General features: G+C 37.5%; 1 protein-coding gene across 1 annotated transcript; it reads right to left on the reverse strand.

The window, feature by feature from the left end:
- Window positions 1–1,526: 1,526 nt before the first annotated feature.
- LOC149829336 (transcription factor MYB3R-1-like) lies at window positions 1,527–20,963 on the reverse strand. Its single transcript, XM_090018046.1, has 13 exons — window positions 20,820–20,963; window positions 20,476–20,605; window positions 19,399–19,531; window positions 17,730–17,784; window positions 15,896–15,953; window positions 15,207–15,301; window positions 14,951–15,054; window positions 7,986–8,114; window positions 5,518–7,357; window positions 4,462–4,715; window positions 3,216–3,333; window positions 2,255–2,497; window positions 1,527–1,968 (listed from the first exon to the last, which is right to left on the reverse strand). Exons 3-13 carry the CDS (start codon window positions 19,515–19,517, stop codon window positions 1,816–1,818), a joined length of 3,168 nt encoding a protein of 1,055 aa, XP_089874172.1. The 5' UTR covers window positions 19,518–19,531; window positions 20,476–20,605; window positions 20,820–20,963; the 3' UTR covers window positions 1,527–1,815.
- Between the last annotated feature and the right edge of the window lie 229 nt (window positions 20,964–21,192).

Below are 21,192 nucleotides of genomic sequence, written 5' to 3' on the forward strand. Positions count from 1 at the left end.
TACCAAATGGACTATTGTGGTCAATGGGGCATAGTATGATCCGATCTATCGGATCTGTGTTTGGTAACAAATAAAAAGGTCCGATTAAGAATTCGGATCAGACCCATGGGATCTAATTAGTATAAGGAGCTCCCATATGGTTTATCTTCATGCCAAAGCCGCTTCCAAACCAAGTTTTAATCAAGATCCGCAAATTTTCAATGTAGAGTACACAAAAAAATGGTCTTTTATTGCCCATGGAGTGGGTCTGGTTTATGTAATCTTTATAAGACCCATTTGCAGTTTTAGTAGGCTCAATCGGACAAGTTACCATTGTCTCAGAGTGGGATCCAGGTCCGGACCTGCCCGAGTCCAGTGAAGGTCCTACCCGTTGAGAGCCCAAAAATGGAACCCTCTTAGTCCTTGGTGCCGCTCAGTGAGTCTGGTCTCCACCAACTCTCTTTAGGCAGTTGGAAAGTTGGAGACCTTTCTTTTTTTGTTTTTTCCCCCATTTATGGCTTTTGCTCCTTTCAGTCATTATCATCACCAAGTTTAACCACATCAAAATATTTTAAGATTTTGAGATGTTAGAAGAACCACAGTCACAGGCCCAAAGGGTTTGGCGTAGTGGGTTTGGGGCCTACGCCGCTAGGAGGGCAGTCTATGTTCAAATCCCATGGGTATCACCTTTTTGCACAACCAGAAGTGTTGAGACTCCAACCTCAAGTACAAGACAGCAACCTTAAGTACAGCAGGCAGAGCCAGCACGACTAGTTCTCTGATCATGGGAGCAGTTTCTGCATGTAAATATATATATATATATATAAAGAACCAGTCACAAATATCAGTGTCATTTGGTTTGACTCCCACGGGCACTATTTCCCATGCTCAATCTAGAGCAGAAGCCCTGCATAGGCCCCGGGGGCGGGGTCCTAGCCCTGGTGTTTTACACCCTCTGAGAGGGCCAGCTGCGGTTTCACCAAGCTAATTATAGAAAAAAAAAGTATGTGTTAATTTTTAAATATAGTGTCTTTCATTGTGACCATTTCAAAATAACAAAATCCCCAAAGATCATGATATTTTTCAAGGTATCACTGATTTTGAAATTATTGTGATATTAACACTTCTATTATGGGGTATATGAATAGTTATCATTCTTAGCACTTCATAGTCATGCCTTATCTCATCAAGATGTGGTTGGCTGTGAAGGTCTCAATCTCAAATTCAATACGAACCTCATGAACGCATAGCGGTTGATGGTGGTGGTGATGGTGATACTAGCGGTGATTCTTATCCACAGGCTCCACTGCAAACATGAATATTTGTAGTTCACCTGAATCCATCAGAATGGATCCTAAAAAGTCTCACTATCAGGTGTTGCCCATAGATAGAACCTATCAAATTCTGACAATGAGATTGTTGGCTGTTTTCAGACTAGCAGCGCATACTTTTACATTAGGCACCTATATGCAAATTGCTCTAATCTCTATATTTTGAAGCCTCTCAAAGAAGATGAATATCACAAACTCTGGACGGTCAACTGAATATCCCCGAAAGAAAAATAATATAGAAGTCTTAATAAGGCAATAAAAAATACATCAAATATATAAATACATCGCCTTGCAACCCAGGGGCTCCTTAGTTCAATGGATGGTGCCACGGGCTCAAACATTTTAAGGTGACCTTACACAGTCCTATATATCTAAAGGGAACAAGCACATGAACTCATGAAGAGGTGACCTTCCTCTGACCATATCAGAGGTGTAATAGACCTCCAGAATATACTAACAGTTTCCAATGCAACCATGGAACATAGGGTGCGAAGAAACTATTTTGCTATCTATATCCCTTCATCAGGTAGGAAGTGGGACTGGAGAACTTCAATCGACAACCACCATATGATGTGCCTGTTTCTCTAACATTATTTGTTCCGCATGCTGGTGACACACAACCACTGAAGTCCAACACTCGCCGCTCTGATAGGAATGACTGCAAGATAAGCAACAAAAGTAATCAAAAAAGTGATCGCCCAGTTCTCTTCATTGGCATGTCATTCAGCTAAAAAAAACCTTGCTTGCAATCAATCAGTTTGGTTTCCCATTCCAAGATTTTTAAGAGAAAGTCACCAAGCCAGCCTGAATGTATAAAAATCTACACCAAATTTGATAATAAATGATATCGTATAAGCATAATTGATTTCGCGTAGGAGAATTTCAACAGTACCTATAACATTTCATGTCATGCATGGACAGGAAAAATATCATAGTGACCTTACCGTGGTACCAGATGGTAAAGGAATAAGGTTTTCCAGCTCATTGTCAGAAAATGGAATGTCCTCAGAACAATTTTGGCCGCTGGTTTGCTCTGCTTTCACTGGTGAAGATGCCATTTCTGGTTTTTCACTTGCCAGGACCTCTTCCGCTTCAACTAATGCTTCTGCTGCCTGTTCACTCATCTGCTGCATCAGTCCAAGCGCATCATAGGTTCTATCTCCTGGACTCAAGAAGTACCCCATCTCCTGGATTGAATGCACAGTGAGAAGAGATTTAAGCGCTACAAAAAGCCAATGGCTAAGTTCCTAATATTCAAAAGATGGAAGTATAAGAGAAACAAATCCCCAGATCCTGAATAACAGCAAATTTGAGAATGGTACTAGTTAAAATAATTGTCAAGGAATAAGATTGTCAAAGTGGGCAGATATTTGGTGATAGTCAGTCAACAGAGAAAATGCAACTGGCTCTTTTCTTCTCTTAATTTCAGAAGGTAAGCTGAAGTTCACAAATGACATACATACATACATACATACATACATATAGGTAATTTACATCCCCATCAGAACTGAAGCAAAAACTACACCCCAGAGGACAGCAAAGTGACATGTAAATTAAAATGTATACCCTAGAAAAGATTCTAACTAATGAATGGAGATTACTCAATATTGGGCACATGGTTACAAGAAATGAAGGGAAAGAAAAGCAAGGATATGAGAGAGCTTGAAAATGTTCCTTCAATTTCTCTATTCACAGTACATAACTACTTCACTTTCTTGATAGCACAAGGTGATGAAAGTGTCCACAAAAAAAACATACCACGAAAGTGCCACTATACTTATCCAAAAGATAACAAACAAATACGATTGACACATGCATAATCAAATTGATTTCCCATAATAACAAGCACTTCCAGAAGATAAAGTATTGAAGATTGGTATAAGAATGTAGTACATAGATAAGTACCTCGAGTGTTACGTCAGTCTCAAGCCTTTGGCCTAAGAACATTGAGCTTATAAACCAAGGAGACTTCCAAGCTGAAGGGGAATCAAGACCTCTCTTATAACCAGGAGTGCCATCAAAACTGCCAAAAGATAAGCATTTCTTTTCAATAAAAATATTGAATACATGAATTACTTCCTAAGCTGTTGCGGAAAAAATTAACATGGAGCAAACAGTATCCCCAACACAGCTGTAAAAAGAATTTATACATTGTCTACAATGTTCATTATGTTAAAGAATACCCCAAAAACTATCATGAGAATCAAAACTAGATGCTTGTACCAACCAACATTCCACATGATAAAGCAACAATGACATGACTCTTCGAGGAATAAGTGCAACCACCAGGGTGACCACCAGAATATAGTCACCAAAAGCATATCTCTAATGGACAAACCAAAAGACAGCAGATTTGGCTGTATGATATGATAAATGGTCCCATGGCATCTCTGGAGCTTAAAATTAAATTTGAATGTAACAGAAGGATGCAGATAGCCTTTCTTACGATATGTTATCTCTCTTCTCACACACTCACAGCCAAGTAAAGGGAATAATTTTGAACACCACATAGGATCACAGTCCAACATCAGAATCCTAATCCTTGTGTTTGGGTGTGGAATGCGGATTCTAGGGGAATTTACTGTCAAACTTCCAAGCCATGTGGAAGGGTATTCCACAAGGACTGGAAAAACTTTACAAAAATTACTTGATTTGTGATCTTCCTTTTTGTTTATATCGCCTGCAAAAAGTTTCTTTTAGATATTGCAAATCTGTAATTGAAAGATATAAAGATAAAAGATATGCTCTTGTTTACTAAATTGGTTTGCAAAAACCAGGGTATCATTGGAATTGCCTTCATCTCCATTAGTGCAATAATACGAGATGACAGCACCACCGGGACTGCCGCCATTGCTGTACCCTAATTAAGGTATCACTAGAACCATTTTCATCTCCATTAGTGCAATAACAAGAGAAGACGGCAAAAGGACTGAATTCACTAGAACCATTTTCACCTCACACACACACACACACACAGAAGGCATTAAAAGAATGCTAATCAATCAACTGCTAAAATGCAGATAATACATGTAACTTCTCATATACAAGCAGAAAACATTAATATCCAACAACATGCTGGCACAAAGTAAACAAGAAAAATAATCATAAAAAGGGTATCATGGAGAGTTTAAGCAGTAGCAGAATCACTCACATGCTCAGGCTTGCAATGTCAGGATGGTTACATTCCCTTCTCCTATCAGACTGTTTTGAATTTGATGAGGTAATATTTCTAGATGGCCAATCAAATTGTCCATCAGAACCATTTTCCACCTTCTCTGATCCACTAAATTGTGCTTTTGGCATTTTAGACACGGAATTAAAGGACTTGGTCAGAGGATCGTCACCTCCAGCAGGTGACGATAACTGCACGTCATTCAGATCGTGTTCCACAAGAACTCCAGATATCTGGATTTAAAGAAAATAGTCACACCAATATTTTAAAGAAAACTCTAAAAAGCTCGAAGTTTAAGAAAGATGATAAATCTACAAGAGATACTCAAGTCATAGAGATAAAGTTGCAACAAATTTGTCCCAAAAAACAAGTGCAATAATGAACATTTCATCACCTAATCGTTGAATAGGAATGCTTCATTAGGAATTTCCCATAAATTTTTCAGAAATTTTATGGGATTCCATGATGAATGCCCAAAAATCTATCTAAAAATTAAATAGACGGGTAAAGCTAAAATAATCCAACACAAAAAAAATGACTTTGAAGTGATAAGGATATTTAAAATACAGTGATTTTAGGCTTTGTTTGGGAGCCGGTGTTGGAGAGGAGAGGAGAGGGGTGATGGGAGTGGAGAAGAAAATGAGTGATGAGACTGGAGTGTTCAACTACATCCTTGTGAGAATGTAGTAAAAAATGGCCCATCTCCACTCTCAATACCATTCTCGTTTCTCAAATGGGGTTCCCAAACACCAGTGGGGTAGGTGGTATTAATTAAACCCTCATTAAATTCCATCTCCCCTCCCATCTCTGGCTCCCCCTTATTGGAGCTAAAATTGGTACTCAAATAACCCCATAATCTGAAAGTACTGTTGGTGCCCAGTCAGTGAACACATTTAAAAAGAAAAAAGCATGAAACGCAAAGAAGGTAGATGCATAGAACATCTTGTTACAGGGATGAAAAGGCAACATACAACTATAGGATGGAACTAGTTTATAAGAAAGAAAAAAAAGACCTTTTTCCTATTGGTATCTTACCTCATTAAGTGCATCATTAGTCACAGGCCTTGTCTCATCTTGCAAACCACAGAGTTGTTCATCAAGCAAACTGCATCTAAGAACACTCGGACTTCCTTCTCTCTCAGCAGAGACCTTGACTATGTTGGACTCTGTAAGTTTTGAGATTACTGCTTTCTTTTTACGGCGATAAGGTGGGGACAGGAATGATGCTTCAATTAAAGAAAGAGAAGACATACAATTCTCCTTTTCATCTGAAAGTGAATCCCTACAGTAATTTTCATCTCTACCTGACGGTGAGGTACAAACTGAGTCATTAATTGTTTCTCTTCCTAATGTTTCATGCTCTTTCAAAGGGGTTGATAGTTCTCGCTGCCGTTTTTTCAAGATAGAAGGTGGACATATAAAGCTTTTAGCAGCATTCCTGAGTAGAATGTCAGGGCTCCTGTCATGAGAAGGTGAATCCCATAATTTATATGGTGAACAGTTAACAGAAATCATCATCTGTCGAATCCCAAGTGGGCTATAAGCCTGTTGCAGGTCACTGCTAGATGGGATGAGATCACAGTTCACAAATGGAATTTCCAAGCGAGGAGGTTCATAAAAGAGAGAACCTTTTTCTTCAATTTTCACCTGTGAAGCAGAGGTGGCATTAAAGTCAGAACTGGAATGTGGCTTGCCCACCTGGACAAGCTCTGGAACAGATAACTTTTCATTTTGCTCAGCAGTTGTACAATCCTTGTACTGATTACTGTCATAAGGAACATTTCCCATGCCACTAAAACATACAGGACCATCATATACCGAGACAACACCATCTTGAAGTTTGTTGAAACTGTTTTCGTGGCCAGCACTCGAACAATTATTATATATGATATCAGTGCCACCTAAATCATAAGGAATTGAAGGAAAACCAGATGACACATTTTGTCCACAAGATCTCACTAGTTCATCACATGTAGATGAGTGATAGTTGTGTAAACATGAAGTTAAGATATTCTCAGCATCAGAAGTTTTGAAGACAAATTGGTTTACAAATGAAGTCATGCAACTAAGCAAAGTGACACTTTCAGGTCCTTCCATGTGACTGCTTGGAAAAAATCTCTCTGCCTCAGAAAACTCACTTTTAATATGATCTTCTGGTAAACTGGAGGCATTGTTTTCCTGTTTATCAGAACCCACAAACATGCCACAAAATGATGTACCTGTGTTACATCCACTAGAACATCCCAATTCATTTGTGTAGGCATCATCAATGCAGGGTACCCAATCACATGAGACCTTAAATGCATCAGGTGAGATCTGAACAGCGTCCAAGAGAGCACTTTCAAGAAACTCTTCAGAATTCAAGGTATAACCCTGATTGGCAAAATCTGCAGAGTTCTGATGAAAATTTATTTTGCTGATAGTATCATTCACAGCCAATTCACTGGAAGATCTATCAGATACAGTGCATGCAGATGCTCCCTGTGAAAATCCATGGGACACCTCAAAATCTTTATGTGAAACAGTATCCTGCACTTCCTTTAGGATTCTTTTTCCTTCCACTTTAATATTGTGCATTGATCCCTTTGCAAATCGGACTGATGCTGCAGTTTTAGACCCCTGTAGATCATAGGGATAGCCTTCAGCAGATGTCGATGACTGACTACACTCTGACAACTCATTGACAGCAACCTCATCATGGGAACTCTCCAATCCCAAATCCTGCCGGTTAACAACAGAAGTTGGTGGAATGCACTTCTCCACAGATTCTGAGATAGGCAGACCTCGAAACTGATTAAGTAAACCTGATGCCGAGTATGAATCAAGTTTCTTTTTCAGAGAACTGTTCCAATGATTCTTTATTGCATTGTCTGACCTGAAAATGGTAAAAGCACAATAACAATTCAGCGGTTGCTTCATCAAGAATAAATAACATAAGCATAAAAGAAATACTTCTGTTAAGTAGTACAGGTTATCAGATGAAAACCAGAAAGAGTAGCATCTCCTTTAAGAATCAAAGGATCAAAGCTAACAAACTGGACAGCCTTGACATGACATAGATGTTAAATTCTTGGATGTAAGTACATAAGCTCCTTGGGATTATTCAGCAGTGGATCATTAGGAATATATATATATATATAGCATTAAAAACCATATCTTCAGCAAGCTGAATTTGAATACCTTGAAGACTCAAGAACTATATAAGCATCCAACTTGGTCTTACCATACTAGAAATATGCAGACAACAATTTCTAATAAAATGAAAACAAGATCACTGATTTCTGGTTCCCGAAGACCTAAATGAGAAGTTTGACATGGAAATTGGCTTGCAAACACTGGCATAAATCTCAAAAAATTCTATACATGATGATGATTCATTAAAATGAAATATTAAAAAAAACATGTGGACAGCTATTTCCTTTATTATTTCAAAATGAACATCAATACGACAACAAATAAATTTTAAACAATTAAAATGGCTATCTCAAGATCTCATGGCCAACCTCCCAGGTAAAAATTTGGCTAACTCAGCCCATTTGTTCCCATAGATTTGATGAGCTCTAATAAGTGCCAGTTCTTCTTCTTCAGTCCATGGTTCCCTGTTTATAGTTGGATTCAGGTGATTATGATATCTGCAAGATCAGCTTCCTATGTCAATACATGCTTCAAAAATTCATGGTCCAAATAAATGTAGAAAAGAATAATCGGGAAGATCACTCATAAATATACTGAAGAAAAAAAAAGAACACAGAAAGAGATCTCAGTAAAATCAGAATATTGGGAATAGCATTCTTAAATGTCAGAAATTTCAACCATAATGGTAAAACAAAACTTAATAAAAAATAATATATAACACAACATATAATCAAGAAAAAAGAAAAATCCATCAATCTGAGATAGACTATTTCAATGTTAAGAAAAAAAGGTTTGAAGTCTTTCTTAAGTGGTCAATTGTGGTAGGCGTTCCACACACTTGGACCCAACCAAGGCTTAGTGGGGAAGCCATTGTGGACGCCTCCAATAAATTAAGTTTGCTTAGTTTTCTCCCTTTTTCTTTCTTCACCTTTCCTTCTTCTTGCAACAGAATATTGTCAGGTGTTCCACAGGCCAAGGGCAACTCTGGCATTATTCACCTAATGCAATCATGTGTTTTGGTGAACAAGCTTTTAAGTGAACTCCACTAACTGGGCCTACATAGGGAGTAATGTTCAGGCCAGTATGCCAAATCATATGAGACGGAAAGGTTGACCAATCTGTCTTTGGGAGGCATATCCTGTTAAGAAGACGTGATATGGTTCTGGATCCACGTCTGGTCCAGACCCATATATAATGTTTTGTATTTTGCACATGTTTGTATTTTATGTTTATAATCAGGGACAATATTGTCCATATATTTGTAAAGTGCTGTATATAAACACAGACTTCTAGATCACGATTGATAACCCTTTTTGGGCATCCTCTTTGTCATCCTCCATCTACTTTTCTGCTGAAGATTGATTGATGTGGTTGGAACTCCAAGTTCTGACATGGTATCAAAGCGGGTTGAATCGATCTACACTCACTAAAGGTTGGCTTCTTCTTTTATTCTGTTCATCGTTCTTCTTTTCTTCTTCCCTCTTCTGTTTCACGTCAGATCTGATTTTCAAATCTGGGTTTCTTTAATCTTAATCCCTCCATTCTCTCGTTTTCTCCATTGAATCTAATACAGATCTGACCACATCAGATCTGGTATTGTTTTCTTCCAGTTCTATCTTTTGAAGATTTGTGGTTTCTTATTCGCAAAATCAGATCACGTTAAATCTGATCTGTTTTTCTTTCATTGCCTTAATCGGTTAAATACCTATTTCCTCTCAAATCATTTTCAACCTTCACTTTTATTTCTTCCTTTATTTCTCTTATCTAGATCGTTATATTGCTTCTCGGTTTTCCACAAAAATAATTATTCTTCTGCATCTGATTGTTGTTGGGTCGAATTTTCTCTGTTTGATGTCAATTCTTTTTTGGAATCACACAATCCATTATTCTGGCATATTACATATTGGACCTTCATAAAAACCTGTGTTGCGGATCTGGTACATAATCAGAACTAATCTGCGCAAAAAAAAAGTATGCAGCTCGGGATACATAATCAAAGGTATCTCAAGGTTTGCAATCCATAATTAAAAATATAGATTCGTCATCTACTCATTCTGGTCTTTCCTCTAGTTTTCTGAGTCAACCCGTATCTGAAAAACTCAACCATTCAAATTTTTTGACTTGGAAAAGACAAATAGTACCTTTCATACGAAGCCAAGATCTTTCTGGGCATCTAGATGGATCAACTCCAACCCCGCTTCAATTTATCACGCAAGAAATACAAGATGATAAAGGGGTTGTCTCATCTCGGATTATTCAAAATCCTGATTTCATGGCTAGGATGAAAAGAGAACAAGCATTAGTCGCATACATCACTTCTACTTTATCTCAAGAAATACTGATTGTGATTCCAGATGATTGTTCAACCGCCGAACTATGGAATATGTTGGCTCAGACCTATTTTCAAATGTTGGAAGCAAAGGTTTTGTATCTCAAGAGGGAATTTCAGTCATTAAAGAAGGGAGCCATGTCTGTTATGGAATGTCTGAATAAGGTAAAAAGCATCACAGATCAGTTGGCTCTTGTTGGATGTGCGGTCATGGACAGAAATAAAGTGCAGCAAGTTTTAAGCGGATTGGGAGCAGACTATCACGTTCTTGTCACGTCCCCCACATGCTTACCTGTTTTACCCAGTTTTGAAGATTTACAGGCTAAACTTTTACACTATGAGATCAGTTTGAAGAGTCTTTCTGATGATGGTGGACAATTAGACTCACAAAATGTTTTGGCTACCGGGCTAACTTATGGGCAAGGTCATGGTGGAGGAAATAATTATCGTGGAGGTAGAGGTCGAGGACGATATGATGGACAAGCGGGGCGTGGGCTGCTTCCTACCCCAAACATGCCTCCTGATTCTCATGCAGAAAATCCAAGAAATGTTCCCACATGCCTCCTATAATAAAAGGGGGCACATTAAAGCTGATTGTTGGTTCAATCCTCTGAACAAAGGCAAGAATCCTATTATTCAGTCGAAAAGGCAGACTGATGGGAGTAAGTCTAGTGGAGATGTGCAACAACTTTTATTGGCAGTTCTCTCAAATATGACAATAGCACAAAATGACCAGGAAGTATGGTATATAGACTCTAGGGCAGCCACTCATGTCACGGGAGATGCAGGTAAACTCTCAAACTTATCTCCTTATTTCGATAAAGGCAGTATTGTCACTAAAGATAGAACTCATCACTCCATTTCTCACACTAGGAATGTCATAATAACCTTCTTGAATTCATACATAAAATTGTCTCATATTCTTTTTGCTCCAAACATAAAAAAGAATATTATTTTTGTATCTAAACTTGTCGATGATACACATTCTTCAGTCGAATTTACTCTCTTTTGTGTATGTCAAGGACCTTCAAACGAGGGAGACGTTCGCTAGAGGGGAGCGATGGGAAAATATGTATATCTTCAAGGAAGATCCTTTTGTTCGTGTTCATGTTCCTGTCGTCTTGAAGCCTTCATTGAAGTCCGATGAATCCTCTTCTAAGTGTCTTCTTAGTCTGTCTAAATGTAATAAGTCAAATCTTTGGCATAGTCGACTTGGTCACTATAGTTCTTTTTTTGTTTAAAAGTTTATAAGAAATAATATTATCTCCTTATTTGGTTTGAATCCTACTTTTGACAATGAAAAATGTACAAGTTGTCAATTGTGCAAGAGTCATGTTCTTCCCTTCAATTCAATTAATAAAAGAGCTTCAAGACCTTCTAAGATTATCTACTCTGATGTATGGGGTCCTGCACCTACTTGTTCTTTTTCAGGAAGTCGGTACTATGTTGTTTTCATTGATAATTTGATAGTTATTCTCGTTATACCTAGATATACTTCATGAAACATAAATCTGAGGTTTTTCAATTGTTCAAGACCTTTCATGTCTTTGTCAAAACTCATTTTTTGTCAAATATTATGAATTTTCAATGTGGCGGGGGAGGTGAGTACTCTTCAAATGATTTTATTGCCTTTCTTCGAAACAATGGTATAAGTCGCAGAGTTTTCTGCTCGCACATACCGCAACAGAATGGTGTGGCTGAACAGAAGCATCGCCACATTGTTGAGAGGGAGATGAGTATGTTGCATGACAGTCATATTCTATTGAGTTGTGGACAAAAGCTTTTCATTCTGCGGTTTATATTATAAATCGTTTGCCGATGGTTATTTTAGCAAACAAATCGCCTTATTAGACTCTTTTTGGACAACACCCAGACTATAATGGTTTGCGAGTTTTTGACTGTGTTTGTTATGTGTACATTGATAAATCATTAAGAAATAAGTTTCAAGATAAAGCTTATAAGTGCAGATTTATGGGATATGCGGATGATTATAAGGGATATCGGTACTATGAGCCTCTATCCAAGCGTGTTAAGATCTCCAAAAAATGGTATTTTATGAGCAAAATTTTGAAGATGGACATTCTTTACAAAATGTGCATCACATTGTTGAAGTCTATTTTCCATGGTTGAATGCCGAGTTGTTTGCTAACACCAATGGAGAGTGTTCATCAGACTGCAGTGTTGTTCTCATGCCTACCATTGTATCAGATGAAGCCTCTTGCAACACTCAAATCGAGATTGACACTTTGCCGCCCAAGGAGATTGAGAAGTTTTCAGGACCAGTCTATATGAGAAGAGCAACAAAAAGTATTCCCACTGTTACCGATGCCATGGTTGATGAACCTGAAAATCATTCCTTCATCAGGAGATCAGAAAGAATTCGGCACCCAATTCAAAGATGGGTTAGTTATGATAATTTCACTTTGGATTTTCCGTTATTTCTGTCACAGGTTGAAAAGCAAGATGAATCTACTACCTTCTATCAGGCAGTCAAGTCACACAAGTGGATAGAGGCAATGAATGACAAAATGAAAGCACTGCATGAGTGTCAAACATGGAAAGTTGTTCTCAGACCCAAAGACAGAAATATCGTAGGGTCTAACTGGGTTTACAAGATCAAGTATAAACCTGATGGGAGCATTGAACGACACAAAGCAAGACTTGTTGAACGTGGTTTTACCCAAGAATATGGGCAAGATTATGATGAGACTTTCAGCCCTGTGGTCAAGATGGGAACAATTTGTATCATATTATCCCTTGTTGTCACAAATGAACATTGAGTCAGATGGATGTGAAGAATGTTTTCCTTCATAGGAACCTTAAAGAAGAAGTTTATATGGAGCAACCACCTAGATATGTAGAAGGAGACCCTAAGGCATATGTATGCAAATTGAAGAGAGCACTTTATGGTCTAAAGCAAGCATCACGGTCCTGGTTTGATAGTTTTTTTTTTCTCAAAATTCAAAATCTTGGTTTTCACAGATGCACTCTTGATCACTCACTTTTTATCTTCAAGGATGAGCATACAACCACATTCTTATTGATTTATGTAGATGACATAATTATCACGAGCAACTCTTGCTATCATATCCAGTAAGTCAAGGAATTCTTAAATCAGAATTTTAAAATGAAGGACCTTGGAGAACTGAGGTACTTCCTTGGCATAGAAGTTGACAGGAAAGACAATGTGTTGACTTTAACTCAACATAAATATACCCTTGACTTGTTAAGTAAAGCAGGAATGAAAGATTCCAAGCCCTTAGCTAGTCTGAGTGTCTTACAGCAGAAGCTAAGTTCCCAAGATGGAGACTTATATGATGATCCCACCAGATACCGAAGTATAGTCGGAATGCTCCAGTATCTTACCTTCACTAGACCAGACATTGTTTATTCTGTAAATCAAGTGTCTCAATTTATGCATGAACCTCAAGCTGGGCACATGGATGCAGTTAAACGGAAATTGAGATACTTAAAGGGCACGATAGGAGATGGACTCGTTTACAAGAGGAATCTTATAGATAATGGAGCTCATAACATTCTTATATATACAGATGCGGACTGGGCAGGAGATCCAGATGAGAGGAGGTCAGTTTCAGGCTAGTGTATATTTCTTTGTAGCAACATTGTGTCTTGAAGTAGTAGAAAACAAAAGGCGGTTGCCAGATCCATTACTAAGATTGAATATTGTTTCATGGCAACTGCCACAACAGAAGCTACATAGGTTAGACATTTGCTAAGAGAATTGGGAGAATCTATCTCAAGATCATTGCTACTGTGTGACAATCAAAGTACGATAAATATTTCATTTAATCTCATTCATTATAGTCGCACTAAACATATCGAGATAGATCAACATTTTGTCACGCAAAAAGTTGAATAAAAAAAAAATGAGCCATACTATGTTCGCTCTGAAGATCAAGTGGTTGATATGTTCACAAAGGGGCTGACCAAACACAATTTTTGGTTCTTAAAGGGCTGACCAAACACAAATTTTGTCACGCAAAAAGTTGAATAAAAAAAATGAGCCATACTATGTTCGCTCTGAAGATCAAGTGGCTGATATGTTCACAAAGGGGCTGACCAAACACAATTTTTGGTTCTTAAAGGGTAAGTTGTCCACGATTCAAGATCATGCATAACTTGAGGGAGGTTGTTAAGAAGACGTGATATGGTTATGGATCCACGTCTGGTCCAGACCCATATATTATGTCTTGTATTTTGCACATGTTTGTATTTTATGTTTATAATCAAGAACATTATTGTCCATAATCTTTGTAAAGTGCTGTATATAATAAACACAGACTTCTAGGTCACGATTGATGGCCTTTTCTGCACAGCCTCTTTGTCATCCTCCATCTACTTTTCTGCTGAAGATTGATTGACGTGGCTAGAACTCCAAGTTTTGACATATCCATCTATTTCTATAGTAAACTGTAAAACCGTGGTACCAATCATTATCTCAGTAAATGAAACAGTGGGAAGTCATTGCCAAAGAAAAAGATTTGGAGCAGGAGCATGATACAGAGCACAAGATCATGCTACTACTGCCCTTCTGCCAAATTTTCTAAAAACATTATCGTCACTCATTATAGGTATCAATTATCAAATATGACAATCGTGTAAAAATAAATAGTGCACATGTTCTGTAATGCACCACATGGAAAATTAGACAAAAAAATGAATGTAAATTAGGCTGAGAAACAGATTGATTAGAGCCTTTTAGAAACTAAAAAAAGTGCTTAAGCATTCCCTTGCAAAAAGGTATGCTTGAAGATTAGGAAAAAACAAAGCAAGAATATTATCCACATTTCACGTCAATATCAGATATAACAAACATAAAGAAAAATGGCTCGCATAAAGAAGGTGAGAAAAATATAAAGGTGACAAAAATTATAGGTTATGGTATGTATAGCATGTATGCCAGGCAGAAAATGCATCAAGGATAACAAGCAATATGAGCTACAGAGACAGCAATAAAAGAATTCAAGGCGGATTATCTTTTACCTCTCACGACATTGTTTACCAATGCGTCCAGGCAATGCCTGTGCAATGGTCGACCACTTTTTTGCACCGTACTTATTAACAAGCTCTATGATCATGTCATCCTCCTATTTAAGATAATGATTAATACATTTAGCACAAAATGCAACAAGATTCATATTAAATAGGCCACTATGTGGGTAAAAAATGTGAATGAACAAATCAAATCATCAAATTTAATGATAATATCAGATGATCCCAATCAGAGTAGTCATGATACCTGTTTTGACCATGGCCCTTTCACAAGTTCAGGATTCAAAACTTTCTGCCACCTATGCAAGCACTGAACATCAGTCCGGTCCTTGAAAAACTCAGCTGTTTAGAAGCAAGAAAAGAGATGTAAGTACCAATATGTATTTCCTCAATTTTAAGGGGGAGAGGGAGGATTTATGGCAACTCAGATCATGTCAAGGAACATCTCTTATGATATTGATTACAGATCAAACAACCATGCAGAAGTAACTTCCAGAAGCAAAGGGGATAAAGACAAATCTTGTTCTTTTCAGGAAGACACAGACATATAGAAGTAAAACCGCAAGACAATTAATTAAATATCAATACTATAACATGTGGTGAAAGGGAATATGAAGCATTTGTTTGTCAACAGCTGTTCCTGATGAATAGGCAGCGGACAAGGTTGATCCACCTACTAAGTTGGTGAAAAAGACAGCTCAAAAACAAAACGATAAAAAACTGAACAAATTTATGCCATTTCAACATCAAAATGCTTCAAACAATCTAACCATAAGATAGGAAAGGTATTATTACTACTATACTAAGTACTAACTACTACCGCTGCTGCTGCTACTACTAAATCAATAGATAACATGCAGATGAATAATTGGCAAGAAACGTGGACTTCATAAAATGATAAAATAAAATGAAGATAAAAACTTACTACGGCTGTACCTATTCTTTTCCAGTTTTTTCCTTTAAAGACTTGAACAGCTTTCCTCAATATTTCATCCTGCAAATATTGTGAACCACTTTAAACTTCACGTGCACACACACACACTAAAGAAAGAGTGGCAAACACTCAAATTTTGAAAACACAAAACAACTGAAAAGTACTCAAGTGTTTGCATCTGTGTATTAAAAGTAGAGATGCAAATGGATCAGAGGACCAAACTGGATCCTATTCATGTAGCCGGATAATCCATATCCATGTCCAGGTCGGATTCAGAACAAACAATGTGGGTTTAATCGGATCTAGGTACGAATCAGATAAATAAGTAGGTTCAGAACCCAGGTCGGAAATGGGTCTGACTCGACCTGTTTTATTTATTTGGCATGAAAACTGATATACTTGGTCCTTTTTCTGCAGATCCATTATTAAAGGGTGTCAAATCATGTCCAGATCTGGAATGCTACCATGTGTTCTGAATGAGATTCAAACCCAGAACCAGACCTACACATTGGAAGTCAGATCCTGTGTTGGGTCAACCCTGACTAGACCCATATCCAACCCATTTGCAACCGTAATTAAGAAGTATGCCGAGAGACAATAACTATGGAACTAAGGACAAGCATTAGTTTTTTACCAGTACTGACATATGCAATTTCAAATGTTACAAGCATCTATACAATGCAAATTTGTTAAAAGATAATCAACATGCAAAAATGCTCTCCGTTGACTTCTCTAAATCTTGAGGAAGAGCATGAAAATTATGGATCTCCTTAGTATCTCTTGTGAATATTGTTATAGAGTCAAATGCATGTTGACTGTTGATCAAACAATTTTTCCCTAAGATGACTCATGAACAATGTTCTGATTCCTTTGCTTTAGATGGAAACACCAGTGTTATTTCACAGAAAACTACCAATTAATTAAAAAATATCTTCCTTGGGTTAATTTTATTTTTTTGACATACCCTTCCTGGGCATTTAATTACCTTATACAAAAATGTTCTAAGGCAAAATTCAGCGGGCCCCACCTAAATTGTCTGAAGTGAACAAACACAATAAAAAGTTATGGTTCCTCAAAACTCCCATTATTAGAAAAGATCCCTAGGATTAGGTTACTTTAGTTTTTTTCTTTTTTTTTCCTCAGATAGTTCAGACTGAGGTCCACATTGTCCTAAGACCTTTTCTTAGGAAAAGTCAAACCACTCAAGAAGCCATTACTGGTGCTAATGAATCCAAGGCACCGTACTATCATAAGAGTTTTTGAGTGAATTTGTTGATATATAGCAGAACTCATGGACGTAATCTACACATTTCCGGATTTATACACAAAGATACAAGCTACACGGTTGAATACATCTGACCCACTAAATAAAAATGCTGATATAAATTCTTATTGAAAGAGGGTTTTGCAACAATCAGAATAAATTGGTATTACTTGGTCAAGCTAATACAGAATTTAGAATACATGATGCAAGAACCATGACATTAACTTCCATTTGGGACAATGGGCCACTATGATATCCTTGCAATGGTTGAGAGCCAATAGCATAGCCCATGCATTGCAGCATTTCAAAGACTTGAACTACCACTGCAATTCATCAAAATAAATTTGTACTTGTCAAAAGAAAGGAAAAGTACAAGTAACATCAAGTAATCATTTGCATTATATGCAGTCAATATTCCAGTTAATAAACATAAACCATGATCTAGAACTAATAGTTCAACTGCCATAAAATACATCTAATGTATCAAGAGAAATCCTATCCAAATACAACAAACTATTTCATTCTGGCCAACATAAGCAGAGGATGAATATATTGACATAGTTAGATCTTACCTCCTCAGGTGTCCAGCCACCCTTCGTTGATCGCCTGGTAGGTCCACTTGTTCTCCTATAAAAGTGTCAAGTTGTGTGTTAATGAAGAGATATTGCATATATAAATCCAAGAACATCATTTTATCATATTATTATAGCATTGGTTTAGCCCAAATTCCTTCAATCAAGAGAGTTCTCTCTCCGGTCTTGAAAGGAACCACAAGTATTATCTTCCATTATCATAAAACAGCTTTTGTAAATTAAAATGCATAAATCAACTGACACAATGATACAAGCAAATTTTAATTGGTGAACTATCACTATGAGTATCAATTTTGAATCACAAAACCAAACTTCATGATCAAGGACCAAGTTAGATATTCATTCTCTGGCACACAAACAAAAGAGCACTGCTCGCCTTACCATTTATCAGCAATGGAGCGATACAGAATTTAGACCTTCGGTTATTCAAATTGAACAATTAATAAAATGATTGGCGGACGTAGATGTTTGGCCCTGGTTAGGCTAGGATAGGCAAAAGAGTCAAGCCCAAGAAGCTGATCCAATTTCTAGCCAAACAAGTAATCAAGAGCAGGTCAAGATTGTAATCCATAAAAATTCTGTAGTCCTGTCCTGCCCAATGACTGAGAGGGTCGTCCAAGGCCTGGACCTGTCTTGATTACAGGCATACATGTGCATATTAGTTCCCACAGCATTCAATGGACAACATGGACGCAAAAGAATCTTTAAGCACTGCAAGTCTGCAACACAGACAAAGTGTATGCACCAAGATTTCCCTTAACATAGAGAAAATTAAAAGGACTTAAGGATTTAAAAAAGGAAAAGAGGTTCTGCAAAAGGTGATGAAGTGATATTGGAATAGGTGGTTACGTGATCAGATGTACATCACAATAGTGGTTACTTTTAACTCTAAAAGGTCAATGCAGGCTCTCCAATTTTTCTTGTGTGGAAGAGGATACCACATATTCAAGAAGCTAAGGGCATGAATCCAAGCAGCAACACCAATTGGCAATTATTCAACAGAAGTGCTCTTCTTAGCCCCCTTTCTTCAATAAGCTTCTTGGCCCCTTTATTGTAAGTTAAGTTCAATACCAGAGAAAAAAGAGATTTTAGGCTACAGGCAGATATCCAAGATTCTCTAATGTAGGGATTGTCAAGTAACTAGAAAGCATAATAACATGAATATTTATTCTCAGATGCATTAACTTAAAAATAACCCACATGTATCACAGATTCATGAGCGCATGTTGCAGATATTGAACTGAGAAACTAGGATGCTAGGATTTTGGAATGATCCAAACTACAGAAACATATTACATAATTTCCCAAATGAGACCTCACACATTCAATTTAGCAACCATAAGCAAGTCAAGTTCAACTAGAAAATCAGCAAATACCACTAGAAATTGTTTAAATGGTCAGAGATGATCTTTTTCCAAGCAAAACAATGGCAACTACTTTTAGCAAAACCAACAAAGAACAGATTGAGCATTGAACAATATTCAATAACTAAGCTGAGCATGACAATAATAATGGTAAAAACAGCGCTATAAAAAATGACACCAGAATCTTCTTCGAAAAGAAAGGCATCAAAAGCACGCAGAGAGAGAGAGAGAGAGAGATTTAAAACCACCATCTAGTGATCAGGAAAACAGGTTTATGAAATTACCCAAGCGAAGGCCGAAGATTCTGAACAGGAGCAACACTCCCATCTGAAATAGCAGCAGCACTAACTGGTGTGCTGCTGCCGGGAACATCAATGTCTCCTCTCATCTTATTACCACCCATTATTTGTCATAGAGCTGCAAGAATTACTCATTAGAAAAGCAAGTTTGTAACTTCAAATTCAGCCTTGATATAAAGGAAGCGACACATCTTAAAGATCAAGTTCAAGGTTAAAATAAATGTGTGAAAAGAATTACAGCACGAGGAACCAACAAATTAGCAGAAAGAGGATCAGGAAATCAAACGGGAAAACATTCTATCAACATTTGCCAGATAACAAATCCATACTCATGCAAAAATTTAACCCACAACTGAAACTGACAACTGGCATGCATGTATTTGCATAAAACAATTTGAACCCATGTCCTGTATCCGCAGACTTTACTACTGCGATTAGCAAGCAAGGCAAACCCTAAGGTGGTGTATGGATATATGTATCAAATATCGCTAATATTTATCAATATTTTCATACACTGCCATAATCCCGAAATTATTACTATATTTTCACAATATCACCGGTTTTGAAATTGTCACCATGTCATCATAACAGCCTGATACTTACACAGTAAAAACCAGTTTTGACATCATTAATATGGTTATATTTTTCTTCATATTGTTTATAAACATTATGTTCGTTAACATTTTATCTTTGTCGACATTTTCTGGAGATTTTCCCCCAAAAACTTGTAATTAATCAGGAGATTTCCTCTCTCCAGGGAAAATCTTGATACTGAGGATTGTGGCATTGGTTTGGATAAATCCACATACCCAGAAAATTGCAGCAGTTTGGGACATTGGTTTGGATCATAATGCCCTAAGTTATCTCACGAATCAAAATGCAATAATCCAACATATCCCAGCTTTTTATGGATAAGTAGTGCAGACAAACCAAAAATAAAACAAGCAACCACAGAACAACACCGCAGGCGAAAACAAAAATCCTCATGAACTCCGGAAAAGAAAGCATCTCCAATCGGTAACAATTACAATTTAGAAGAAGAAAAGTTCGACGACAACTCACCTCCCGGACTCCAAAATCACCGCCGAAAATGTTCGCAGATATTGCGTCTCAAAACGGAATCGATTCGTCCAAACACGGAAACATTCGCATAACATAGCGATGACGAATTCTCCGAGCATACGAGAAAGCCCTAATTAAATCGGCCACCAAAAAACAAGGATAAAAGAAACCGAATTCAGAACCAGAGAACTCATCCACCGTGATTGATCAAGAAGCCTTAATTTCGTCAGAAAAGGAAGAAAATCCGAAACCAAATGCAAACAGAAAAACGAAAATCGAGGTAGCAGAAGAAGAAAAAAACCCTAATTTTTTCAGAAACGAAGAAAAAAAGCGGAAATTGGTACCATCGATGCTCCAATTGCAAACCCTAAACCATAAATCCTCTTCCTCTTCTTCAAGAGCGATCTCGTCTATTCTGATCAGACGCTGTAGGTTCGACGCAGAGGAGATTTGCGGTTGTCCTAAAATGAACGCTCGACCGCCCTCCATATTTTGAATCTGAAACGTTTACCCACGGACTGCTGCCGGTTGCTCACTTTTTGACCGGTCGAGCCGGTCACTACGTCGTTTGACTCTTTGCATGGCAATTGGCAAGCAGGTCGGATCATAGTATATTCGAATTAGAATCCGTACATTATGAAATAGATCCGTTGTAGTATAAGAGATGCATTAGAACCTAATTGGACCTGATCATCCTGGATACTACAAAAAAAGAAC

This window comes from Nuphar pumila, chromosome 9 (genome assembly GCF_984573655.1).
Source record: "Nuphar pumila chromosome 9, dmNupPumi1.hap1.1, whole genome shotgun sequence".
NCBI classification, from domain to species: Eukaryota; Viridiplantae; Streptophyta; class Magnoliopsida; order Nymphaeales; family Nymphaeaceae; genus Nuphar; species Nuphar pumila.

Excerpts from the sequence above, each read along its gene's own strand:
- LOC149829336 (XM_090018046.1), bottom strand. The coding sequence starts at position 19,517 with ATGGGTGGTAATAAGATGAGAGGAGACATTGATGTTCCCGGCAGCAGC. Across the intron at positions 15,302-15,895 it reads AAAAAACTGGAAAAGAATAG|CTGAGTTTTTCAAGGACCGG; the intron begins GTACAGCCGTAG and ends GCTTCTAAACAG. Across the intron at positions 1,969-2,254 it reads CTTTACCATCTGGTACCACG|TCATTCCTATCAGAGCGGCG; the intron begins GTAAGGTCACTA and ends CTTATCTTGCAG.